The sequence below is a fragment of the Osmerus mordax genome, chromosome 28, assembly GCF_038355195.1.
Source record: "Osmerus mordax isolate fOsmMor3 chromosome 28, fOsmMor3.pri, whole genome shotgun sequence".
NCBI classification, from domain to species: Eukaryota; Metazoa; Chordata; class Actinopteri; order Osmeriformes; family Osmeridae; genus Osmerus; species Osmerus mordax.
In genome coordinates, this window is record NC_090077.1 from 3791971 (window position 1) to 3819416 (window position 27446).

At 48.3% G+C, this 27446-nt stretch overlaps 1 protein-coding gene across 1 annotated transcript; it reads left to right on the forward strand.

The window, feature by feature from the left end:
- Positions 1–812: 812 nt before the first annotated feature.
- On the forward strand, positions 813–26953 carry whrnb (whirlin b). The gene is made up of 12 exons (XM_067230951.1): positions 813–1575; positions 10940–11131; positions 12589–12714; positions 15812–16026; positions 16959–16995; positions 20677–20859; positions 21014–21193; positions 22081–22155; positions 22247–22955; positions 23071–23243; positions 23377–23499; positions 24844–26953. Exons 1-12 carry the CDS (start codon positions 829–831, stop codon positions 25054–25056), a joined length of 2973 nt encoding a protein of 990 aa, XP_067087052.1. The 5' UTR covers positions 813–828; the 3' UTR covers positions 25057–26953.
- Positions 26954–27446: the final 493 nt, after the last annotated feature.

Consider the following 27446-nt stretch of genomic DNA (forward strand, 5'->3'; position numbering starts at 1 on the left):
AAGATAAATTGTCCATCATACAGCCCTTTGGTCTCATACTGGAAATTGCTGATACTGTAGCTAGCGAGGTTGAGGCTATATCTTTTTTCATCTATGAGACCAATATCTAGTCAGAAATAATCCTCAGGGTTGGTGTCTCGCCTTGCGGCGTTGTGTTTCTAAGCAACCCTGTCTTTCTCTATCTTACACACAAACACACAGGCACACACTAACACAATCACACGCACATGCACGAACGCAAGCACATACACGAACGCAAGCACATACACACACCTGCGTCATTTCCTATTCAGTACTGGACTGAGAGCGAGTAAGTCCACGCTTACATTGCAAATGAACAGCGCGAAATCCTCACCACCGCAGCGGAGGCAACCTTGAGCGACGGAGGATTTTATCATTATTTTTGCATCTCCATTTCAAAGAGCATTACTTTCTTTGTTGACTGTAACATAACAGTGAAGAACGGACTGGTTGAGATCACTTAAATACTTTTTGTGAAAGAAAAACCTTAAGGAATAGGCAAACGGCACGTTTAACTTGTCGCGCAAAGGAGGACTTCGGTGTCTTGGTTAATAGACTTATTTGGAAACATAAACTTCTTGCATCGAGCCGAAAATCAACTGTGATATCACGGACGTTAAGTTTTGATCAATAATTTTACTAACCAAGCAAGGATGACAATGTTCCACTTGACTTTCCTTCCAGACTCGCGTCGTGGTGCCGCGTTTTTGGAGTGGAGAGAAATCAACAAAAGTCATTCAACGAAAACATACGTTTGAAGCAGCTATATAACTATTTGTGGTGTGGTGTTTTCGGTTATGTTGTAGGATGAGCACTGATCTGGAGCGCGTTTCACTCAATACACCAGTGAACTCGGCAGGCTTGGGTGGCCGCGCGCTCTCAGCCAATGTTCGGAAGCTCCACAACGCTCTCAACCTACTGCTCAACGACTTTGAGAGGGAGCAGTTTATTCATTGTCTCAATGTTTATCACGCCAAGCGCAACGTTTTTGACTTGGTTCAAACTCTGAAAGTGATCCTAAACACGGCAAACAAACGTCAACTACTGCCCATGTTGCGTTTGGTCATTCCACGTTCAGACCAGCTACTGTTCGACCAGTACACGTCTGAGGGGCTCTACCTAAAGACGGATCTGCTTGCAAGCAGTAGCAATAACACAGAAAACTCTTCTGAAGTGGGCAATGCAAATCATGTCCCAATTCCCACGACGCACTCTGTTAGTCCGCATGAGCAGCCTTGCCACGCATCGCCAGCTGCGTGTCCTGATAGTTTCAGCACCACGGCTGAAGGGACAGCTCCCTTGGCCCAACATCCCGGTTACGCACTCATGCAGGATCCCTACGGAGAGATCCGTCAAGTGACCCTGAGGCGCAGCAAGAGCCAAGAGGGTTTAGGGTTTAGTATCCGCGGAGGGGCCGAGCACGGTGTGGGAATCTATGTGTCCTTAGTGGAACCAGGATCGTCAGCCGAGAAGGAGGGACTGAGGGTCGGTGATCAAATAGTGACAGTTAACGACATGGTGTTTGACAGAGTCACACATGTCGAGGCCGTCAAGGTAGGCTTGTGTGTGTGTGTGTGTGTGTGTGTTAGTGCGTGTGTGTGTTTGTGCCTTTCTTGCTATGCCCAGCCGCAGACATTCCAGGACAATGTCACGAACACTTATGTCACACTCACGATGTTCAGTTCAGTTACAATGTCGCAGCAGCCACAAAACTGATACACACTGTAGGCTGCGATGATACTGACATGCTCGGACACAGTGTGCACTCACACATGATATTACCGCCACATCCAGGGGCATAGCTTGGACAACAGTCACTTTGTGTGGGAGCCAGTCTTTAGACAGGCATAGAGCCATGTCCTTAAAATGAATTGTGCCAAACAAGATGGTTCAACAGTGGCTTGTGGTACAGTTTGAGGCACTAGCTTTAATCCCATCAAAATCAATGTTTAATTTATTCTACACCACGGGATGACAGATTAAGGCTATTTGGCCGCCGGCTCTCTGAACTCATCTGATCTTGTCTAGTCATAGAGAATGTGCAGATAGTAAAGACCCAAATCTTCCAAGTTAGGTCAGAACAGATGGACTCTTTATGTTAGACCTTCTGGACGGGCAGGCTACTGTTTGGCCCTGTTGCAGTTCTGTTTCTGTGAGATGACGTCTCCAGCAGTGCGGCAACTTTTAATTTAATTTATTTGGAAGTTTGTGATGGTTATGTAACAGTAATGTGAAGTGTAGAGTGCAGGCGAGTGGAGAACTGACAAAATAAGAAGGATTAAAAACGGATGTGAAATCTCAGGCAGAGGGTGGGGGCGGGGTCTACCTGCCTGACCACCCCCAACCAGTGACCCCACCTCCACACCTCACCTCCAGCATTTTTACAATAATGTGAGGAACACATGATTTTCCAATTTTATGAGTGGTCAAACGTCCCCCCATTGAAAAAGAAACCCATTCCTCACATTCATGTAAAAATACTGGAGGTGGTGTGTTGGGATGGAGCCCAGCTGTTTCCTCTTGACCTGTCTTGTTGTCACACAGGCTTTTGTAGCAATGGCATTGACTTTCACTGAGTCGAACACAGAAACACACAGAAGCCATTTCTAACTAAAACAAACCCTGTTAGTCATTATGTCTGAAGACCAAAAATACTTACAGTACTTATAGATGTACTTTGGGCATTCGTTTTAGTAATCCAAGAATGAAAGGGGCCCTGTTTTGAATATTTCCAGCATTTTAAAAGCATTTCTTTTCTTTTTTTATTCATTTGTAAAATGTGATGAATAGTTTGGCCTTGATGGTTATTGCACAATAGACCTAGCTGTTTGTGAATAAAGAGCTTTTCTGGCCCGTCTGTCTCATTAGGTTAAGAATAGGTTCAGATGAGGCTATTTACCTTCAAAGTGCTGCCAATGTCAGTGGTCCAAGACTCGGCAGTACTTAATAGCGCAGAGAGGGAAAAAAAATGGAGTCTCTCGCTGTCTCATTCAATATCTCCTCCCAAGCATTTTATACCATTAACATTAACGCTCACATTGGCTGTAGCATCCAGGGGACAAGAGTGTGCCGTGCAATGATTACATCACAGTTGTGTTATTCTTCCTCGGCCCACAGAGTCCCAGTGTAGGCAGCGCCTCTCATGTATTCATTGGTCCAGATCCCCATCTCATCAAGAGCTAAATTATTCATTAAAAGCTTTTAATTAAGCGGGCAGCATTTAAGGCTGGGTGAGAAGAGGTTAATACATCCTGGTCTGTGCTAATTCAAAGTGGCCCTGTTTAGCACCTGGCAGAAGATGTGCTTCGGCAAGGAGCCTTCTACAGTGGCGCAACTCAAAGTGTTTCATTGAAATTCTGTCCCTTTCTTGTATAAGAAAACCTGAAATTTCTCTGTCACACAGCCTCTGGCTGGGGGGGGGGGGGAAACAACCACAAAGCGTGTAAGTGAAGTCAACTTTGTTTGTTCTGTCCTGTTGCCCCCCAACAAGTCAACCAGACTGCCAAGGTGTTTACATCATTGACATTTTGAACAGCCTTTGATCTGTAGTGTTATTCTCACACACACACACACACACACACACACACACGTTTGCTCGCGTATAAATGTGCTGGAGGTGCGAAAGACCTTGTAGCTCTGTGAATAGCTAATTCCTCCTCCTGCACTCCATTCATTCCGGGGAGGAAGTACATCAGCTGGAACGACAGCACTGTTCAAACAGGCCTCAAACTCGCCGCTATTTATACCTTGTGATGTACCAAGGTGCTTTTTTCTCTCCAAACCCAACAAAAAGAAAAAGTCATGACAAAAGCCTCTCAGAGAATGAGGAGGTTACGTAACGCAGGGAGTGTGAATAATGAGCTCTTCCTAACAAACATGGCGAGAGCTGTTTACTCTCCGTGGTTGGCCTCCCAAGTGAAGCCCACAGTTACGTTTGGAGCCCAGGTTGGGATTACAATGTTGGCCTCATCAAAGACCAGTTTTCTGGCTTTGGGGGTGTTCGGGTGGTGGGGGCTAGGGGAGGGGGAGCGGGGTGTTCAGACAGGGGGAAATGGGGATGCAGTAGCCTGTGGAGCTTAAACTCATTTATCTGGCCCTTCCTGGAGAACTCAGGCCATGCAAATCTGTATGCGAAGGATGGAACCATCACTCCCACCAGCCCAAATCCAACAGGCTTTATATTCCATGCTGGAAATGTCCTTCCTGCATTCCCTGGAGGAAGTGCACTTTCTCGACTCATTTAAGGATTATATTGCAAGAGAGAGAGTGTGTGGTGAATCCAGCAATATATGTTACTCTGACGTATATTCTGTCTACTCAAACCATCCGGAATGTACTGGAAGGTCTTGTATTTCTGGCAGACTAACAGATGAGCATGTTCACATGGACTTAACTGTGTTTTTTCTTTTGGGTTGCCCATTACAGGTAGACGGGGAGCTCAATCCTTCATTAGTTTTCTGTCTCTGCCCGGGCCAGCATTTCCTTCATCATTCCTAGATATAATGGTGTTCCCTGGCTTCATTACTGGGCTGTCAGTTCTTTTGCTCATTGTGACTGTGCCCTACTTACCTCTGTCAAAACCTCTGCCTGCCTGTCACTGACTCTCACCCACCTTTCTCCTTCCTGCCTTGTCTCTGACTTCTCTTTCTCGTCTCAGTTTACCGCCTCTCTCTCTCTCTCTCTCTCTCTCTCTCTCTCTCTCTCTCTCTCTCTCTCTCTCTCTCTCTCTCTCTCTCTCTGTCTCTCTCTCTCTCTCTCTCTCTCTCTCTCTGTCTCTCTCTCTCTCTCTCTCCCTGCTCGCTTCCCCCGTCTTCTCCATACCTTCCCCAGGGTACACTGCGCCTCTTGCCCAGAACCCTCCCCTTACCCCCACCCCGCAACCCACTTCAGAATATCACCCCGGCTGTTCTCCGCAGAGAGACACACGTCAACACATCAGCCCTACTCTTGTCAGAACTGGGATGGGAAAGGACGTCGGACGGGAGGTGTCAGGGAAGTGTTTGTGAGCACAACATTGAACTGTCCCGATTCATCTGTGTCTCAAATGGAGATGCCGGTGGACTTGAAATTGTTCCGTGGCATCTGTTCGGAGTCCGCAACCAGATAATGAGGGTCAAGCTTCCGGTCAAACTCTTTCACTCTGTGATCCCACTCGATTTGGAAGTGGTAGCAGAATGATGCTTGGTGGACTTAGGTGCAGGTTAACCCTGCAATCTCCACCACAGAGCCAGAAGGTTTTGTTATAATTACAGTAATCAACTGCTGTGCTATGACTGAAAGTCTGACACACTATTAGCACTGTAACTGGTCATTGTGGTACGTTGTTAGTATGATTATACCGCTGTGGAATAACAATGGCAAAGCTGTCGATGCCATTTAACATACATCACTAATTGCCGGGCATGGAAACCGGAAAAATGCTCGAAGCCTTCTTTGGCATCGTTGGACCAGCTTGACATCTCACCGCAGGTCCTTGCTACCACGTCCTCACGTGCTTTGGGTGGTTCTTCGGCTCATGATGGGCTTTTCTTCTCCCATAATACACCGCTCCATCTCGGTCGGCCGTCTGCTACAGATGCCGTCACATCGGCGCCTGCGGTTGGGAACCATCCACTCATTCTCTAATTGCTTATCTGTCCACCTGCTGCACCTTGACAGCGGATAACAATGTTATCTTACACTGGGGGAGGGGGGGGGGGGGGGGGGGGGGGGTTGTAAAAGCCTTCTGCTTTTGGCAGGGACGTACTCCTTTTGTAAAGCTGTAATGTAATCTGGTGCTTTTGTGTTCCTGTAATCCTGTTGTAATCAGGTTGTTTGGCAGACCCAGCGTGGATGATGATGATGTAAGCGCGTGGCGCTGGTTTCCTCCTCGTTAGATATGCCCCCTACAGAGGGGACAGGAGGGGGAGGTTATCGGTGTTCCCTGGGTACTTGTGGGACCCTTCGACATATTTGACTGTGAACACGAACGGAAATATTATTCAATTACGTAGGTGCAAAATGTGGACATGTTTATGTGTTTTGAATGCGGGCGATGTGGGTAATGTTGACGTGTTTTGGAATGTGGACTACTGTGTGTGGGTTCATTTACATGAAATTTGAATACTACGTTCGCAGAAGGATCGGCCTGGAAGAATAGAAATCGGAATGTGCTGCTCTCCCTTGGATTGAGCTTCTCATTCCACACAAGTGTGTGGGTGTCAGTCTTCATTTTCCGTTATCTATCGGCAGTCCTGTTCGAAATCACTGCAGCTCAATTTCAGGATCCCCGTGAGTGGAGATCATCCGAACAATCGACACAGAGTGCTGCCTAGCCTGTCCCCCAAATTGCTGTCCCGTTCCGTCTCGCCACTGTCGCGTCTTGCTCACGGTTCTTCAGTGGAACACGGGGTGCAATTACTGCATCGGCAGATGCCCGGTTCTTTCCAGCCACTTTGCTAAAGGTCAGTGGTTCCGGTTGATGCAGCTGTTATTACAATCTACAGATGTTCCAACCTTTCCCCTTCTGCCATCTTCAAAAAGGTCCTTCTTCTGCGGCGCGACCACTGTTTTCACATGCTGTTTCAGGTTGCCCTTGAATAGCTCTCAATCCTTCAAAGTACATATTCTTGATAACAACCATTATGGCGTGTGGGAGGACCAGGTGAATCAAACTCTAGAGTGAAAAAGCACTCTAACAGGCTACGGACATCACAGTGTGCTGAGTGTGTTCCAGTCCCAGTCTGGAAAGAGAGAGAGAGAGAGAGAGAGAGAAAGAGAGAGAGAGAGGAATGGGGTGTGTGTTCATCGTGATAGATGGAGGAAGAGATGGAAGCAGCTGGCAAAGGGGATCTGAGGTGACAGCCAATTTTACTCAATATACCTTAGCCTCACACACACACACACACACACACACACACACACACACACACACACACACACACACACACACACACACACACACACACACACACACACACACACACACACACACACACACACACACACACACAGTGTCTCTCCCTCTCTCAATCTCTCCCTCACATCCACACACACATACTTACAGAGCTACCTTTCAAATGATAATCGCAGTTCATGTGGAACGCCCCTTTGTATTTTAGACTGCCTACACAGTGCTAATACCATGTAGACATTCATATTTCTATACACAGCACACACTAGATTTGTTCATGCAAAACTAAAAACGGCAGTCCTCTGCTGTACATGATCAGTTTTGTACTGGGAAGTATATTGTCAAAGGCTCAAAGGACATGAAGTGATCTGTTCTGTACAATACTGTCCTAGCAGAAGTAATGCCGGTCAGACCTTACTGTGTTGCTGTTTAGCTATCTTAAGGTACAAAACAGAGAAGTGACCGTATCAAGTGATTTCAGAGATCGTAGCGGCTCAGCCAGCCAGCGCCGAGGCGAGGATGGAGGTGAGAGAGCCCAGAAGTGGGAGAGAGCCATGTAAGAGCCCTGTAGGCTACCGCCCGTCGACCGGCACGACCTCCTCTGACGCGTGACGCGACCCCCTCTCCACTCGTCCCCTCTCCTTCAGCGTAAAAATAAAGCCCTCCACCTCCTCCAGCGAACCGCCGTCCATCCGTCCATCCATCCCTCCCCTCCATCCTGCCCCCACGCAGACCCGGCGAGAGCTCCGCTGCAGCCCACGCCATCGCTGACTGTGTACGCCGAGCACCTCCGGGAGACGTTTATAGCCTGATAGCGCTCGAGTGTCACTCCTCTCTACCAGTTACAGCTCTGATCTTTGACTCTCGCCACGGTGTACGAGTTGGAGCCTGCAGCAAACCAGGCCCAGAATAGAAAGCCAACTACCGCTGACTAAACATCTAATTCAATGGTGATATAATCGTGCACAAAGTGAATGGGTTGACGGCATTCTTTTCGACCATAGAGCACTCTGGGTTTTTTGTTTGTTTTAGTGTTAGCAGAACTCTAGTTAATACCGTCTTTACATTTATCTAGGCCAACATTGTATTATGAGGTAGTTGACTGGTATAGCATTGATTTGAGGTATAAACAAATGATATTAGGCCTGTAATTGGATAGAAGCGTCCATTTTAAATTCCAAGCACATCTTTGAAACTGTGTCTGTTTTATTATGTGCTGTCGGATATAATGGAGGAGGAACAGAATTTAATTGGAGAGTGAGGGTCCTTGGCTTGGAGAACGTATAGGTCTATAAAGCGCTGTCGTAAACACAACCCTCGATCTCCCATCCACATCGATAATGAGGCGTGATTGAACACTGTTAGGTGCTAGATATCATCCACCTCATCATTAAGATTGTCTGTTACCGCTTTGAAACATTTACGATCCTGGGCAAACACACTGTGAATGGACCGCGGATAAAGACACGCTGATTATAAAATCGACAATCCATTCACTAACCATGTCCTACATGCTGCCAAATGAATTCTAGAAACATGATTTTAGCTTCTTGAGATATTTTCCATCCCTTTCTTTTCAGATAGGGCTTAGAGCGTCTTTCAGAAACTGTTAACAGCTTTTAAGATCCTCCTGTCATCCAGCCTTGAAAGATTGACGAACCACTCCCCTTTCAAGTCCCGTCAAGCGGAAGAATATCCTGAGCGTCTTTTGGACCTGAGGGATGTGCCTAAGATGTCCATCACGTTATTGTCAGACCTGGGTGGACCAGATCTACTTTTCCCCTCCCTTCTCCTCCTTGTTTAATTGTGTTTCTGGGTCTGCAGTCCTTTTGGGACTGTTGCTGAGTGTGCCAACAGTCTACTTAGTGTTCTGGAACCATCTGCTGGGACTGCAACGTTTCTTGCGGCACAGGAGCAAGGCTGAGAGGTGGAACACAGGAATTATCGGAAGCTGAGAGGAGTCAGGGCCAACACGTTGTGAGCTAAGTCAGCTGGTTTTCAGTAACCCGGGTTCACATCAGTCGACTGGGTCTCGTGTTGCTCATGGCAGGCTGGGGGAAGAGAGGAAGCTGCTTCCTTGTTCCTATAACCAGGCACATGGAGCAGTCAATCCATCATGGCTTAGATCATGTCAGGGGGCCACGGAGGTCAGGGGAGGTATGACAGTTTTATACACCAGTATCGATAAAACTGAATAAGCGAAATGCGCGTTAGTGTGTGTGTGTGTGTGGCCCCGGACCCAGGGACTATAGGCTCCTGTCCTCTCTCAGCGCCCAGACCTTGGGCGTGTCAGCTAGTTTGGTTTGGTGATAAAGAACCTGGCAGAACCTGATTTATGGGCCCTGTTGGACTGGAATGACACATCACAGTCTCAGTGCTGAGGCAAACACGCCGCATCCATCAACAGCAGGGAGGCGTTCATAAACGCCACATCACCGCCAGCACTGCAACGAGGAGGGAGAGGCGAGAACGAAAGGTTTAAAGCACTCTGGCTCGCGTCCGTCAAAACAATATTTGTTTGTTTGTTTGTGCGTGTGGGTGTGAGTCAGACGGAAAGGGGAAAGCGAGAGGGGGGGGGGGGAGTTAAAAACGCCGGTGATGTGTAATTGCGAGTGAGAGGACAGCCTTGGTGAGTTGTGTTTTCCGGACAGCGAAACTCTGGCCTTACGTGAAGGATTGCCTCAGAGCTTGAGATCAACGATCGGAGTCTCAGGGAAGACTGGGCGGCTCTCTGTAGCTTTAATGAACCTAATTGAAACGACAGAGATAGATAGAGAGAGAAAGACCGAGAGAGAGAGAGAGAGAGACAGAGGGAGGGGGGGAGGGAGGGAGGGGGAGAGAGAGAGACAGAGAGAGAGAGAGAGAGAGAGAGACATAGAAAGAGGGAGAGAGAGAGAGAGAGAGAGAGAGAGGGAGAGTGAGGGAGGGAGAGAGAGAGAGAGAGAGACATAGAAAGAGGGAGAGAGAGAGAGAGAGAGAGAGAGAGAGAGAGAGAGAGAGAGAGAGAGAGAGGAGAGTGAGGGAGGGAGGGAGAGAGAGAGAGAGAGACATAGAAAGAGAGAGAGAGAAAGAGAGGGAGAGAGGGAGGGAGGGAGGGAGGGAGGGAGGGAGGGAGGGAGGGAGGGAGGGAGGGAGGGAGGGAGGGAGGGAGGGAGGGAGGGAGGGAGGGAGGGAGAAAGCAACGTAGGCGTTCAAAAAGGATGCGGAGCGTACACTTCCAGAACTCTCGGCAGCCGTCAAAGTCCCTCTCTCAACAGCCAGGCTGACTGATAAAACATTTCTTACAGAGTCAGCTAGAAATGATTTAATTAATGCAGGTTGTCATTTACTGTGTGAACAAACAACTATAAGTTCTACTTTAAGACATGTCTCACCCATATGGAGACAACCGTGAAAAATCAAATACCGGAAGCATCTACGAACCAGAGACATCCCTTTCTTAATTACGTGTGTGTGTGTGTGTGTCCGGAAGTCTTCTCATTCCTGTGTGTGCATACCCGCGTGCGTGAGCAGGGATAGACATTCTGGCGGGCTTCACAAGGCCTCATTGTGTCTCTGTCCTACCTCCGTCAGTGTGTGAGTCATTCTGACGCTTGCAATCTGGATCTCTCGACTCCCATCCCCAGCTAATAAAGCAGCGCGACGAGTAGGCGGAGACACACCGGAACGGCTTTTAAATAGGTGAGCCCAAAGACAATGGACTCATTGATGGAAGTTCTGACGGCACCGCCGGCCGCGATTTCACTGCAAGGCACAGCGGGTCTCCATCAGCAGCCACTCGGCTAGCCCTGACAGCTGTATTCTCGGCTGAATTCTTTGCTGAACTTGCAAGGACAATGAGTGGTTGAATGGTCGCGGTGACGAGGAGTGTAAAGTGGAACCCAGCGTGTGTGTGTGCGTGCATGTGTGTTCATGTGTGTGTGCGACATAAGAGTAGTGTCCTTTACCCGACTTCCTTTCACAGCATTGCTTCCGCCCCCCTGTCTGTCCCCCCCCCCCCCCCCCCCCCCCCCACCACCACGGCAGGTCCTGAAAGGCTGTAAGAAGCTGGCCATGTCGGTGTGTTCCGTGGGCCGTATTCCCGGGGGATACATAACCAACCACATCTACACCTGGGTGGACCCCGAGGGACGAAGCGTGTCCCCTCCCTGTGACCTCCAGGAGGCACGGCCAGACAGCCTGAGACGAGGACACTCACTGGAGGGCATGGAGAGAACGGTAAGGAGTCTGTGTGTGTGTAGTCTGTCTGTGTGCGTGTGTGTGTGTGCATGTAGGAGTCTGTGTGTGTGTGTGTGTGTGTGTGCGTGAATTGGTGGAGCGCTGCCCATGAGCTTCCTTGTTCAAACTGAAAGCATTAGAAGATCGATCAGGCCATTGTGTTCTGTTTATTCAGTGTCATTACAGAAACGGTTAGTTATCATTCTTCCCCAGGGCCTGCCATCATTGATTTGAGAGCACACATGACACAAAACCATGGTAACCCAACTTCGGCGGTTGAAACCAAGTGGGTTGGACTCTGGCTTTATATTAACGTTTGAAAACTTTAGCCAGAGGCAGTATGTGAACAAGAGAGAGGGAGGAGGGACAGAAATGGAGGTCAGACCCCACTTATTCTCCTGGCATCACAACCCACCCACCCCATTCCCCTCTCCCCCACCCCATCCCCCTCCCCTCTCCCCGCCTGCCCCGGTGCTTTCCCCATCGCCTGCCCTCCACGCCTCCATCGATTTGAGAACTGCAGCGTAAGCGGCATGCAGCATGCAGAGGCTGGCTAACATGGCTCTGAACAACACAGCAGATTTACACGGAGCCGCAGGCGGGCTGAACGCAGCCCGGCAGAATCTCAGATTCACGCTCACAAAATAAACATTCGGAATCGATTCCAAATAGATTTCAATAATAATTCTCCTCAAAACTGCTAAGTGCTCGTTTCTCCCTTGTATATGGATGAGATGGGATGACCTGAGACAATTTAAAAGGAGGATGTTTAGTGGCTTTACTGTAGGGTGCCATCCAGCGAATAGGTATTGCCACAGAAGACAGACTACCTCTGCCAAGAGTATGATATGTTGGTTCACTTTAGGCAGAGCCATTGGACATGAATCAGAGTTATTGGCTTGCCATCTTTATGTTTAGGACTCCTCTCTTTGGGTTTTTATGCTGCGGTGGGAATTATTGATCTTTCACCTGAAGGGGAGTCAGGTGGCTGAGCGGTGAGGGAATCGGGCTAGTAATCCATGGGGCTAGTTGTCCTTGGGCAAGGCACTTCACCCTACTTGCTTCGGGAAAAGATTTCCCTGTACTTACTGTAAGTCGCTCTGGATAAGAGCGTCTGCTAAATGACTAAATGTAAATGTAAATGTAAACCTCAATACATAGTAAGCATAGTCATTTATATAGCATGGGTGTGCTATGGCGAGCTTTGGTAGGTACTCGCTAAGCTGTTTGTACAACAATGGCTTCTTGGAATGACTGAAGTGTGTATAAAGCTCTGCAAAGCTTGTCGATTCCAGCTTCCTGAGTTAGACTTTGTAGCCCAGACTGTGGATTCCATTAGGGCTTTTGATCATTACGTACTCACCGTGGTTAAAATAGATGATGAGCAAATCCAACAATTGTGTGTGCGTGTGTGTACTGAATGTGTGTTCACCAATGTGTGTTTGTTGTCCCCATAGGTGAGCCTGAACCTGGATGACGGGCGTTCTCTGGGCCTGATGATCCGAGGAGGGGCTGAGTATGGCCTAGGCATCTACATCACTGGAGTGGACCCTGGATCAGCAGCAGATGCGGGGGCGCTGAAGGTACCTGGATAACTTGACTAACAGTGCTAATCAAGCTAACCCCCTGCTGTTAGCTGTCTAATACAACTAACCCTAGCTGCTAGCTGTTTAACCTGGCTAACACAGCTAACTTGGCTAACCCCTGCTACTGTAGCTGGGTTGTCAAGCCTCTACTCATCACCTAATGTCTCAACACGCATACAGTATACACTGATAGGATTGCTGTACGAGTGCACATGTAATTATTTCCTAAACAATGCTTGAGGGAAACATATTTTATTTAATTCTATTCTTATTATTTAATTTTTTCTACCAAATCTCCTTCTGCCAGACATGTCACCTCCAGGTCAATGGGAAAATGGCTTTTTTTCAAATCTGCTAAATTCAACCGTGTTCTCTTCAAAGATTGAGCTGGCGCTTGACATTTTGGCAGCCTTTCTTTGACAGCAAGATGAAGGATGCCTCTCTGCTCTCCAGCTGGCTGTGCAGTCAGGGGTATGGGGAGGAAGGCCAGGGAAGCTATCAGCCCATTGTTAGGGCTCCAGGGCCAACGATACACACTATAAGTCAGGTCGTCAACAACGCAAGAGACGCACACACACACACACACTCGCTCGCACACACATACTCACGCACGCATACGTGCACACACAGAATGGTCGCAGTAGACACATTTTCAAATATCCACGCATCACTCGTCAGGGATACTGTATAAAGGACGCCAAGATGAAAAGTGGAGAAAATATGCAGAATGGAATGACAGTAAATGTGGAAATGAAGTGATATTTTCTTCCCGCTACCTCGACCTTCTCAGATGTGTTGTTGATGTCTTTCCAAGGCAGACTGAGCGATTTTATCATTAGACCAGGAGCGACGGGCAGGTAAAGAGGCTGTTTGTTTACCCAAGAAGACAATCTCTGTCCCTCTCGCCATCTCATGATCCCTTCTGCTTCCTCTCCCTCTCTCATCGGCTGTGCATTCGCTCTTGTTCTCTACTTGTCCAACCCCTCCTCAGCCTTGGGTCCTGTCAGTTTCCTCCTGCGGTAAACATCCAGACAGGAAACGACTCTGTTTTATTCTCCACACCATCCGAGCAGATTAATATTTCACAGATTTTTCTGGGATTTTTGGTCTAGTTATAGAGAGAGAATGGGTCTTTTTTTCATTCATTTTTTTTGCAATGCTGTCAACAATTCTGAAATTTGTCGCATTTGCACTGATGCATAAATGAAATATTAAACAGTTTCTGGAAAGAAAGTTATTTGAGGTAAAATGGGCACCTGTGCAGATGGCACATGCAACAAGGGCTTTGGTAGTGTAGAAAGACACATACTCTTAGTCCATAGAACAGGATTGCTAATATATCACCGATAGAAATACTCCTACAGCCAATTTGATACTGTATCTAATACTATCTGATTTGATACTTCTTCTCCTAAAGTGGGAATAAAATGTCTCCCTAAAACTGTTCCTCCAACGATAATGTACCGTCCTCCAGAAAAAGGGTTTACCCCTCTCAAAGACATGTCAGTCGTTTTAACTCGGAGATCCAGACATTGGCAGGTTTCCACCCCTTCACGAGAGCCCTCTGCAAATCAAGACCCAGCTGTTGTTGCGCCTTGACGGATTGGCCCTGCGTCCCGTCCCATCTGCGAGTCCTGGCGCTTCCAGACGCACACTTTAATTAGTGTCACTCCACCTGAGGATCAACAAACCTTTCCTGCCCGGCCTTTTAACCAGCCAGCCCACAGATGTGCCAGTCGCTTGCAATCCGGGGGAGAGCCGGTCTGGTCCGGGTTTGGCAGGAGATGAAATAAACCCTGTGTTAGAATAACACCGAATCATTTAGCGAACTCACTCTTGGCGAGATTGCACATTCTGCTCTACCTATCCATTATCCAGACCCTCTTTTCCCAGAACACCCAGACACTTCTCCCTGACTCCAGCATCAGCCTGCCCTCTCACTGAGCCAGGACAAGCACACAGTGTATTTGGACCATCTCTCATCTTCTGGCCAGACCCGATCCTTTCATTTCACACTTCATCCCAAATGATTGGTGGCACATTACTTGTAAATCACAACGTCGACTGGCAGTTGAGCTACGATAAAACAACTGCCTAGTGTTTCCGGCGGTCTCTCTCATGATTAGGTGACTCAGGGCGGGGAACGTAGATGAGTTTACAGACCCTGTCTTTCCTCCTGCCCCTCCCCTGACTGAGCTGTAGGCGGCACTGGGGTATAAATTAGTCTCTCTCACACGCACACACACACACATGAGTAATGAGCTTCACTCAAGCTGATTCTACTGCACATAAATGTACTGGTGTAAGGAGGGAGGGGGAAGGAAGTCGATAACTAATTTCTCCTGTACTTCCTTCCCTCTAAAGAGAATAGGCCAGTGATAGGGGTGCATTGGCCAAGTGGAAGAGGCTATTGTGCCTCTTCTGCAACTCAGCAACTTCCTCGACTCTCTCTCTTTATTTCTTCTTTTATACCCCATCTTCACTGCAAATAGACCATCTTTAACACTACAAGGGGATCGATAAAAACACAGTGTCGTCATCAACTGTCATCAAGGCTACTTCATCAATTATGTCAATTTGATTTGAGTTGATGAGCTTTCCATTGTCGTAAGGTTAGACTCAAACAACTCACTGCACCCGAAAAAAAGCATTAAAACTAAGAACAAACATCGATTAGCAATAACCATTGTCTGTGGGTTGTTATGTTTGTCCAGTTGGCTGGTGCCGGATAATAACTATTGATTGGTGCCCTTCAGTCTTGTGGTCATAGATGTGTGGTTTATGAATAATGTTGATTATAAATGGCACCTCTTTCACCACTGATGTAATCATTTCAGTTGTTTGTGTTTGATTAGGCCAATGACCGTGTGGTGTGTTTGGTCAGCTAGTGTCTGAGTCAACTGCTTGTCTGGACATTTGAGTTTGTATGCAGCACCACAGTCCTGAATACTGAGACGTCCTTGCCAAGCACAGGCCTGTCACACGCTCTGTATAAGAACATCAAGAGTGTTCTTAAAGCTGTGTATGTAAAACTGACACGTGTGTGTGTGTGTGTGTCAGTGTATCTATCACCATCCACTCTCCCTTCCCGCAGGTGGGAGACCAGATCTTGGAGGTGAACGGGCGGAGCTTCACGACCATCCCCCACGATGACGCCGTGCGTGTCCTGAAGACGTGCCACCGCCTGCTGGTGCGGGCGCGGGACGTGGGCAAGCTGCCCCACGCCCGCACCGTGGTGGACGAGACCAAGTGGATCACCAGTCCTTCCATCGCGGAGAGCACAGCCGGCACCAGCATCACTAACGCCCGGTGAGGACCGCCTGATATCGAGGGTGGAGCTCTGTTCTGCCGGATCATTTCTGGCCTCAGGAGTGATAGGCGGTCGAGTTCTGAGTGCCTGACCGCCATCGTCAGGTGCCTCATGACAAGGCTTGTCTAACATACAAGCTTTCATGTGAACCGAAAATTGTTGCCTTCGGACATACGCGTATCTGGAAGAAGAGAAGAAGAAGAAAAAAAAACTCCATTACACGCCGTGAAATCAATTACCTCCTCTTCGTTTTCATTATAAGGCCTGACACGTGCATTAACAATCCCATTTCATCCTTTTCAATTAAACATCCCTTCCTCAGCTGCTGAATGAGAACCCACGACAAGGCTTTGCGCCAGCGACCGCCGTTAGCCCTTAGCTCCTTGTTGCAGCTTTGTCCAACTGTCAGGGCTATCGGATATGAGCACTAGAGCCCCGTGGTGTAATTGAAGGATAGCTGACGTGGCTTCGTGGTCGCGAAGCGTCGTTACCGCTCCATTGTGTCGGACAGGGAGGTGTGCGTCCCCCCCCCCGGTCCCCCCCCCTCTGCTGTATGCCTTCTCCCCCTTCTGTCACTAGTCCTAATGGAGCCGAGCTGATTGAGGGCCAAGGGAAGTATAAATTTCCCTGACGTTCCCCTTGCAAATCATGCAAGGTGGCTTTTAGCCCTGTGCTTCATTAAACTCACGTTGCCTGACTCCTGTTTTGGGTTGCGCGACGCGCCGGCGCGAGGTGTTGGAGATGTTTTGAACGTCGAATAGGGAAATGCCAGACGCGTATTGGGGCTTTCAGGTTGTATATTTTGCAGGCTGTGTGTGTGTCGCTCTGGATAAGAGTGTCTGCTAAAATGACTAAATGTGTGTTTGTGTGTGTGTGTGTTTGGTGCAGGCAGCTCCTCCTCTGACCTTCCGTGTCTTTCTTTTCCTTGCAGAACTTTGTCGGGCCGGGCTACACCTGCGTTAGGAAAGGTACGTCGAATCACTCTGACCGTACAACACTTGAAATTAATAACACACACGCCCACGCGCAGACTCAGTCAAACAAAAGGCCTCCTTCATTGATGGGTTTCCAATCTTCAGATTAGATCTTTCCCTCAACTGTCAACCTTATGGAAGGCTGAGCCTCACCCATGGGGAAGAACACAGAAACTCCTGGCTGTGTGTGGAGATGCTATCTGGGGATTGTATTAAAGGCCTTGTCCACCCACAGTCTAAATGCTGCATCGCCAAGACAAACGGCATCACACACTTGATGGACCGGACAGCCTTGCGGTCACTCTGGTTGTGTCTGTGTTGTCTCACGTATATGGGACACACGGAATGTAAGAGTGGAGGACAGTGTGAAATGTTTGATAGGGGTGCATAGAGGACGGCCACATTTGCTATCTTGACAGTATCAGGGCGGAAAATAGAGTTCACGTCTTTCAGGGAGAATTGAAACAATTACTCTTTACTTGAAGGTTGAGGGATTGAGGGGTTCATGGTTAGAGGCCCTCTGAAGACGACGGGGCAGGGTCGCAGGCGGAGAAAAATGAGGAGATCATCTAGGAGGTCAGGATTAGAGCATTGACTTGTGTTACTGGCAATTAGGAGGAGAAATTTATCAGCCAGCCACCCTCCTCTCCTCGTCCCCCCAGTCCCTACACTCCTCTCCGGGTCAATCTTTCCAGGAATTTGGCTCCCCCACAGGAATCATTTAAGGCCCCAAGGTGACTCTCAGGATTTAGCTCAATGCGGGAGACAGAGTTTTGCGAGACACTGTATATTATGGGAATTTTGTATGCCTCTGTTGTGCAGTAAGCCTCAGCATACAGCACAGACCAAGCTAAGGTTGAGGCTGAGAGAAAATTGAAAGGAAAACATTTCTGTATAAAAAAAATCTATATAACATAGAACTACACTAAAACACATGCAGTATAGTACAATACATATCCGTCTTTCTATCTCTCTTTTTATCACTCACTCCCTCCCTAACTTCTCGGTTGAAAATATTTTCCGTTATCATTGTACATTTCAGAGGAGCACCGTGCAAATTTGCTTAGAATGCTAAAGCAATCGACATCAGAAGGATTTACTAAAATTAAACCGCTATTCATCTAAAATGAGTCCGGGGTTTGTGCCTCCAGCATTCGACTAATGAGCTTTGTAATTGGAGATTGGACGGCGGGCTGTGTTGATTCAATGCGGGTCACAAGACCCGTTTTAACTGCCAAGGGGTAAAATGAATGAATTACGCTTGGTAAATGAAAGCCTGTGTCTTGTCTGAAAAAGGCAGGTGGACATCACACAATTTAACAGTTTACTTGGTTGTTGGCCACAGTTGTTGATAGTTTTATAGCCACAGGTAATACAGAGATGTTTGGGTAGTCTGTACAGATGTAACCTTCCACTCCTGGGATTTTTGTGTGTGTGTGTGTGTGGGGGGGGGGGGGGGGGTTGTTGCGAGCAGTGCTGGTTCAGGCTAGTAAGTAATCCCTCTCTGCTTGATAAATACCGCAAACTCATACTGCATTTGGAGGTTAACCTTGGAGCGGGTCTGTCACAGCTTAAACCACTCCCCCTGGACACTCTCTTACACAAACACACACACTTACACTCATACACACACATACTTACACAAAAACACACATAAACTCTCCCTCGTTCCCTCTTGCTAAGCACTAGCAGCTAGGAGGGCTGCGTCCCAGCGTGTTCTCCAGACTCCCAGCATGCCTCATTGTGTGATTGAGCGAGTCTGGACTGTGTGTCATTGAGCCCTGACACAGACATCAGGGGAACACTTCCTGCAGGGCAGGGAACAGGAACAAAACGCTGGTCACAGCAGCGCCCGGAGGTGCCATTGAGCACTGAATTAAGAAAGGCCTCATAGTCCTTGTATTGTACAGTATAGTCCACTCACAGGTTACACTGGTAGCAATTGTGTTCATGAGGATGGTGATAATAATGAGGATAGTGACAATGAAGATTTGACCCTTTGCTGAATGTATTTAATCAATCAGGTAACAACCAGTTATTGTTTCAGACCTGAAACCGTATCCCAGTCTTTTCAATATATTGCATCACATTTTTTTCTCCGTGGCCAGCTTTCCTGTGACAGTATGCTGGGGTTAGCATTAGCTTTCACAGATTTACACAGCAGTAATGAGACCCCAATGAGATCTGCTGCTCACTGCTGATTAAGGGCAGCTAACGAAGGGCAGGCTGTGCTTGTCCCTCCTGGATCGACCAGGGCTGACTGTGCGTTGCCACGGCGTCTTGCCAAACGTCTATCAGGGCCCTCTGACTGGATCGATTTGAGCGTCCACCTAAAGGTGAAGTCATGAATATCTTCAAGAGTGCACCTTGTCCAAAAACACCCCCCCCTCCCCCTTACTCCTGCCTATCATAGAGCCCAGATTGCCCAGATTGCCCATTGGAATTGTTGGGAAAGGACATTTTCATTTTTATTAGCTAGAACATCATAATGATGATAGATAGATATTCAATGCACTGCGATTCACTATCAATCCCTAGGGAAATTCAAGCGATAAAGTCAATATCGTTTTAAATGAGACATGGACCTATAAATTGTTATTATTGTATGTTTAGTAATCACCACCTGGGCTCTGTGTTAAGCTCTACCTCTGCTGTGTTTTTCCACCCTAACTTGTCCCACAAGGTCAGATCAAATCTACACACTCTTATGAAGTATTGATTTTTCAATCCAGCTGGCAAAGTGTCTCTTTGTTCCAGTAAATCCCTTGTTTTCACTTCCGCTGCGTCTGCTTCCAGTCTTGCTCCAAGCCCTCCAACCTTGAGCTTTGTGTTTCTGCTCTAAGCTGAGAATAGATTCTCATTACAACTCTGCAGACCCATTTTGTTTACAACGCATCGCTACGTGTTTAGCCACAACGATAATGCAGAGGCTGGTCAAAGATACTCTTTCGGCATACGTAAAATGGTTTGGTTATTTGTACTGTATTTATGCTGTTCTCAGACGTGTAGCTTTATTTGGAAAGCTTATTTTCTCAGTTGGGTCCAATTAACTTTATACAAAAGATTAAAGGTTCTGCATTATGTATGACAATTGCACTGTAAGTTCCAGACTATTTAGAGTTGGAGTCCATTCGGAGCGGAAATTGTCACATGAAAAACTTGTGCTGCTTACCAAGATAACAATGATGGAGTTCTCACGGCAAAACAAGCTCTGACTCACCCTAATACCGATGCTTTTGAAGTGGTGTCTATTCTTAGAACCTCACAACTGCCCCATGTACGTGTGTGTGTGGGATGAGAGAGCACACTGTGCTTCAGAACATTGTGGACTAGCAGCATCTGTACGCACTAATCCATAGACCAGTAGTTAGTGGCTGGGTGCCACATTCACTCTCTCTTCTCTCTTTCGCTCTCTCTCTCTCTCTCTCTCTCTCTCTCTCTCTCTGCCATTCTCAATCTGTCACTCTTTCTCTCTCTCTCTCTCTCTCTCTCTCTCTCTCTCTCTCTCTCTCTCTATGTCTGTCTTTTTATCTCTCTCTGTCTCTCTCTCTGTTTTTCACTCACTCTCTTACACTCACTCACTCACTCTCTCTCTCTCTCGCTTCTCTCCCCCCTCTCTCTCTCTCTCTCTCTCTCTCTCTCTCTCTCTCTCTCTCTCTCTCTCTCTCTCTCCAGTCTGTGTGTCGGGGTGTGGGCCCTCCGGGGACCCAGGTGTCTCTAGAGGAGCAAGCCTTCCTGCTGCTGACTGACCCAGAGAGACAGACCATGGGCTACTATCTCCAAGAGTACCAGGGGGGCAACATAGGAGTGGAGCCCCTGGCTATGGCCCTGTTTGAGCTCTTCAACACCCACGCCAAAGTAAGCCCAGATGGGACACCATTTGCCTCTCTTTGATGGTTGCGTAAACCGCGTCGAGCTGCTTCTTAGAACCGACATCTTCATTAGTTTTCTGGCGTGCTCCCTGCACGGCTCGTCAGCCGACTCCGTCAACCCCTTCTGTTTCCCCCTCCAGCTGTCCCTGCTGTCCGACGTGAGGAGCCTGGTGGCTCCCCAGGACCTGGACCTCTACGATGGGCTGGTGCTGCGCCGCGAGAGGGAGGCGCTGAGGGCCTGGCATGGAGGCCTGGGAGTGGGGCATCCACGGAGCCGCTGCCCGCACGAGGCTTCGCCCGGCCAACAGACCCCGACTATGGTAGGGGAGGGAGAGGGAGGGAGATGGAGGGAGAGGGAGGGAAGGGAGGGAGAGGGAGGGAGAGAAGGGAGTGATAAAGAGAGAGGCCGAGAGACGGGGGAGAACGTGACAAAGTGACACATAAGCATGTGTGCATCTGTCCAAGACCGTGTGTGTGTGTGTGTGTGTGAGTTTGCCCGCATATCCATCCTAATCTCCTTTGTCCAAGCTGAGGCACAGCTCTGGCGCCAGTGTCAAACCGAGTAGTGATTTGGGCTGAGATAGCCCAGTAACAGTGTAGTATTGATGTTTCACTGTGGCCCCCATCAACTCATTGGGACCTCATTCTGCCAGGGGCACACTCTGTCTCAGAACCCTGCTGCAAGAGTCAGGCTAAGACCCGCGCCGCTCTCCAAAACCCATAACTCTCTTTGGTTTATGCTCAAACAAAAACGGGGATTATTCACTGTGCCGGGTCAGGGATTATCCTTCCTTTGTTAGCGGCAAGCTGTTGAATATGTGAGAGGTGAACCAGTGCTTCCCCGCATTGCTGCTGTTGTTGTTTTGATTGTGTGGTCAGTCGGCTTCTTGGCTGGCTTGGTCATCTGACTCCCTCAGCACACTCTGTGCTTGTGTAATTGTCTGTATCGGCAGCCCTCACTACCACGGCTATAAAGCGCTGACCCCACTAAGTAATTGGAGTTACGTAACTGATTGGTCTTTAGTAGCGGTTCAGATGAGGTTAACGGGATGTTGTATGGCGATGTGACATGTTTGATATAATAACCAGTCTGCTTTGCTGTCTTGCAGTGCCAACTATTGGGCTGCCTGTTGAGGTTTCACTGACCTCCTGTTCACAGAATAGCAACAAGCCGAGTATTGTGATAAACAGTATTTTCCTCTTGCAGAACGACTGCTCACATGGCAGCAGCAAACAGATAGAGCCGCAGGAAACTGCAAACACTATTCCGGAAATTTCCTTGGTGAGTTGCGGAGAACAGTATGTGTTCACTGCCAGCATACAAATGTGTGCTCATATGTTAACGTGTGTGCATATGATTATTTTTTTCTCAGAACGAAGCAAAGACCACAGCTGAGTCCCCCCCATCTTTCAAGCCCCCGCCCCCCTCTTCCCAGGCAAGACCTCCCCCCCGGGAGAGAGAGCTTTGCAGGCGGCCTTCATCCAGGCAGGCCCAGTCGGGCCTGGTCTTTACTGCCCCCACAAGGCTGCACCAGGAACAGCACCACAAGTCCGTCAAGTCCCTCGGCTCCACCAGCCGCCATAACTCACCCACCTCGGGCCAGCACGCCTGCTCCAACGCCGGCCTCCACAAGTCCCACGGCTCTCTCCAGCACTCCTGTCAGGGCTCCCACCAGCACTCTAGCCCCGCCTCCAACTCTGACCCACACCACCAGCACCCCCACCCTCGCTCCAGCCGGCCCGGCTCCGGGCACCACACCTGCCCAGGCTCTCTCCACCACAGCTCCTCCTGCTCTGCTCCCCCCAGGGAGACCCCCGCCAAGCCCCCCGTCCGATCCTGCTCCTACGAGAAGTCCAACACAGCCATGGGGGCCAACTCACCTCGGGCTGGCTCCCCTTTCCCCTCCCCCTGTCCCTCCCCGTCCCCCTCTCAGTGTCCCTCCCCCTGCCCCTCCGTCTCGCTGCCCGTGCCCCCCCCCTGCACCCCAGAGCGCCCCTGCTCCCCCTCCCTCAGCCAGCACTGTGTCATGGCCGACGTGCACAGGCTGGCTGCTGACTACAGACAACAGCCTGGTCAGCGAGGTAAGAAAAAGGGGTCTCTGACCTCGTGTGTGTGTCTGCGTGTGCGTGTGTGTGTGTGGAGGCTCAAGGCTGTGATGCGTTGTTGGTGATCCCACAGTGTGTTTCTGATGCCCAGGGGCCACTCTGTCCCAGCTGTCAGACAGCGGTCAGACTCTCAGCGAGGACAGCGGAGTGGACATCGCGGAGGCCGGAGGCCTCAGTAAGGACAGCAGCCCTCGGCCCAGTAAGAGCCAGGCCCACCAGGCCCCCCAAGGAGCCCAGGCACCTGCAGGACCCACCTCCCAACAGGTGAGGGCAGAGCAGAATCAGGGGGCCATTGTGACTTTTTAAAGGCCGATGTAGAAGTAGCTGTAATCTCTGCCCTAGCTACATCCCCTAACATGGTGTGTTGTCTGTGTGTCCCGACGTGGTAACCTGGCAGTGCGGCGCGCCCGTCGTGACCGCTACCCTGGTACGCGTGGTGAAGAACGCAGACACCCTGGGTATCGCCATCGAGGGAGGGGCCAACACTCGCCAGCCCCTCCCCCGCATCGTCACCATCCAGGTGAGGATGAGCCACACGCCAGGGAGAGAGACCACCGACCCACTGCCATAGTTCCGTCGAGTCTGTATAATATTTGCATGTTTTATCACACTCTTGGGACGCCTGACATTTTTTCGGACGCCTCCGGTTCAACACGACCTTTCTGTGGCATCTGTTTGAGAAAGGTAGCCATGTATTTGCATCGATTTCACATCACATCGGTCCTCACGTGAATGTGTGACCGTGTAAATGAACGACGCAACGTTTAGAATCCTTGGATTTGCTTTAAATGTTGCGAGGAAGGCTTTTCCAAAGCAGTTTGGAACCCATTTTGACAATGATTTAGGGTTAAATGAGTCGTCTTGGCACCCTGTCTTCTCTCTGTTTTGAAGTGTGTGTGTGTGTGTGTGTGTGTGTGTGGGTGGGTGTGTGTGTGTGTGTGTGTGTGTGTGTGTGTGTGTGTGTGTGTGTGTGTGTGTGTAGGTATGTGTGCGTGTGTGTGTGTGGCAGAGCAGATATTTCCATAACAATGACTCCAGCAACAGCTTTCATAAATCTTACCACAATAGAACAGTGATGGCCCACCAAGGCTTTAACAGGCTCATCAAACACAATGCTTCCTGTAATTAAACTGACTTAGCAAGGATACAGCCTCATTAAACCAATTATATCCCCCCACTATTTAATAGAACTGATTAAATAACAATATATTGGCTTGACAATGAATAGGTTCACATTACAGCACACATAATGGGGAGAATATTAGATATCCAGTCTATTTCACGGCCCTTGGAAGATCATACTCAAGTCTCATCAAGCATGCAAAGAGACCCCCTTCCCCAAAGCACCTTGGACAAGAGCTCACCAGACGATTCTCGTTCTGTACCAGGCTCGCCCTGTCGGAGAGTGAGGTCTGGGTGTAGCGTGCTGGAGCTAGCAGCCTGCCATGTGCCTCTGCTATGGGTCCAACATGGCTCAGTGTGTGGTCTGGGTGTGAGCCATGCCCGCCCCCTCTGCCAGCTTTAAGGTCTCTATTTATATACCCTGACTGGTAGGCAGACTAATGGACATTCAACCAACCGCAAGGGCCACATCCAAATCCTCCTGTATTCGGACAAGTCGCCTTTTGACAGTCACTCACTCACTCATCCATCACTGTCCTTCGCCTCATGCCAGTCGGTTGTCATTTGTCCGGGGGGGAGATCTCATTGGTATTCCTCTGCCCTCTTGTGCTCTTTCTCTCTCTCTTTCAATCTCTCTCGTCTTTTTTTTCCTTCCTCTCTCTGCCAGACTCCCTTCCTCGGAATGTATCTCATTGCTCTTCTTCTCCTCTCCCTCCCCCCCTCCTCCCCCTCTCTCTACCAGAAGGGGGGGTCAGCCCACAGCTGTGGCCAGCTGAGGGTGGGCCAGGTGATCCTGGAGGTGAACGGGGTTTCCCTGAGGGGCCGGGAGCACAGGGACGCCGTCCGCATCATCGCCGACGCCTTCAAGACCAAAGAGAGGGAACACGTCGACTTCCTGGTGGCCGAGTTCAACTCGGCGTATCTGCAGGGCCTGTGGCAGGACAACGCGCTTTAAAGTCGCTTGGGTACGGAGAACATGCCCCGAACGCGGTGTGTCGAATCAGGAAGACCCTCTCTTCCCATCTCCCCTTTCCCCTCCCTTAGATCTCACCCTTTACGCTTTAGGACGCCGATTAAATGACGTAAACTGTCAAAGCCGATGCGGCAGAAAATCCCCTCACCTGTTTAATAAGAAGAAGTTTGGGGCTGAGAGGCAGCAGATGTGATGGGATACTGGGCACCTTGGCGCTGTGCAGCTGCTATCAGTAGGGGTACAGAGACACGGCCTAACTCGCACCCCCGTTCCTTGCCTGTCTGTTCCGTAGAGATCTGTCATCAAAACAAAGCATGTTTTGCCTTAAGAGGAACCCCATCAATATAGACGAATGACACTGAATTGACCTTTTGAAATAATGGATACACTTAAGCTAGCATCTGACTTCGTACCTTCTATCTCCACTTAGATTTGACATTTGAAGAGGTTGCCTTTTGTGAAGTGGTTCAACCAAGATGGTGCTCTGACACAGGCTGCATAGACACAATGTCAAACTATACCTTTATATCATCTTGACAAAAATATCTTTTGTATAGCTTTCTTATTATTTTATTAACATATTCACCCACTGTATATAATAATATTGTACAGTATTTAGTTTGGAGTCTATTAAGAGTCCGGGGATTTTGATTTCTAAAGCTAGCGAATATGAGATTCACATTTTTAAATGGGCTGTTAGCTGGCATTCAATGTTTTCATGATATCATTTACAGTTTGGATTGAGTCAACATTCCTCAGCTATTGTTTCATGTCTATAGTTCTTATAGGAATGAGACTGTAGAAACGAATGTGCCAAATGGGTGAATTAATATCCACAAACACAGCCCACAGATCCATGCAAACACAAACACAATCAGTCAGAACTTGCATATTCACTGGCACTGTTCACAACTCTAGTCAGACTAAAAATAGTAAAGGGGAGTCAGAGAATGAGAGAGGGATATTTTCCAGTTGGCTGTTAATGCATTCATAAGAAGTATATCAATTATTGCTAATGAGCTAGGAGGACAAGTTAATATGAAATGGATATTAAAATGGCCACACTGCGTGTGTGGGACATATTGTACTGCACTTTTATTCTGTGTGTATGAGTGTACAGGCTAGCAGTGTGTGCTGATGGTGTGTCGTACGATGGTGTGTTGAAAGCCTACCTTCAGGGACTCTTGGAATGTCAGTTGATTCCCAACTGAAGTCTCAGCTCTGCGAGTGACACTGTCCTCGAATTATGAAATATTTATGATCAAGAAGGTTTACAGTCAAATGGTATTTTTAGAAATTGTAAAGATCTGTTGAGATTTTGTCAACTGTCCTCAAAGTGTTGCTTATTTTATCCATGTACAGTATAGATTCCCCTTGTAAATATATGTATAGATATATGGATATATATTCAGTAAAGAGAGAGAAATGTCAGTGCCACACAACTACTCAAGAATATAATCCCTTTCACTGAAGGCTGGTTCCAAAAGTCCCTACGCTTTCTGACAATTATGTAAAAGGTCAGACTGGAATGGTTTTAGAATCTACATTTAAATACATAGAGTTGTCTAGGTCAACACACATCCAAATGCGGGGATTTGTTGGGTGAAAATGGGAATATTATCATCCTGACAGGAACAATTGTCAGTAACTATGTATAAGCTTTCATTCTGTTGTACAGTATTCTCCTCATTGTGCAGTAGATCTTGACGCTATTTTACACAATTGTCTCTATTGTGTCAGATTTGAAATAACGTTGTAGAGCTACAACTGTCAGCATATCAGACACAGTTACACCAAGTATATTCTATTTACGTACGACAGCCTTTAAGGAGTGAAATTATAACCAAATGCCAACTGCACTAAACGCTTGATATATGTTCACCTGAGTCCTACAAGGAAATACCTTTAATAAAGATTCAACAAATCAACAATCACGTCCTTATTTGTTTGTTAAATGAATGACGAATATTCTGTGAGGAGTATAAAAAATATGTTCTTGGCAGTTTTTCCACACATTCCTTTCCTTATCATGTTTTTCAATGCTGTTTTATCTCTGTGAAAGAGTGGTTCACATGCTATAGAGTTCAACACGCTCTCCCGTAACCCTGCAACTATAACAGAGACGCACTGCTCGGATTATTTTGACGGCCTTGAGTCGAGTGTCTTCTACGGAGACAGCAGGCAGCAGATGGTCTGAAGACGATAGACGAGAGAGCATCATCATGCTGCATCACCTCAGGAGCTGCGTTGTGTTGCTCAGACACACACAAGAGAGGACTCAACCTGGGAACGGTATCAGACGCGAACGACAACATAGCTGCGAGTCACAAAACAAAATTCGAGTTTTGCATTCTGCGCGTGGGCGGTTGGTG

What these genes read in the sequence shown, in the direction of transcription:
- whrnb (XM_067230951.1), top strand. Translation starts at nt 829, where the DNA reads ATGAGCACTGATCTGGAGCGCGTTTCACTCAATACACCAGTGAACTCG. An exon ending in GCCAACAGACCCCGACTATG is followed by an intron (nt 21,194 to 22,080) that starts GTAGGGGAGGGA and finishes TTCCTCTTGCAG; the next exon opens with AACGACTGCTCACATGGCAG. An exon ending in ACAACAGCCTGGTCAGCGAG is followed by an intron (nt 22,956 to 23,070) that starts GTAAGAAAAAGG and finishes TCTGATGCCCAG; the next exon opens with GGGCCACTCTGTCCCAGCTG.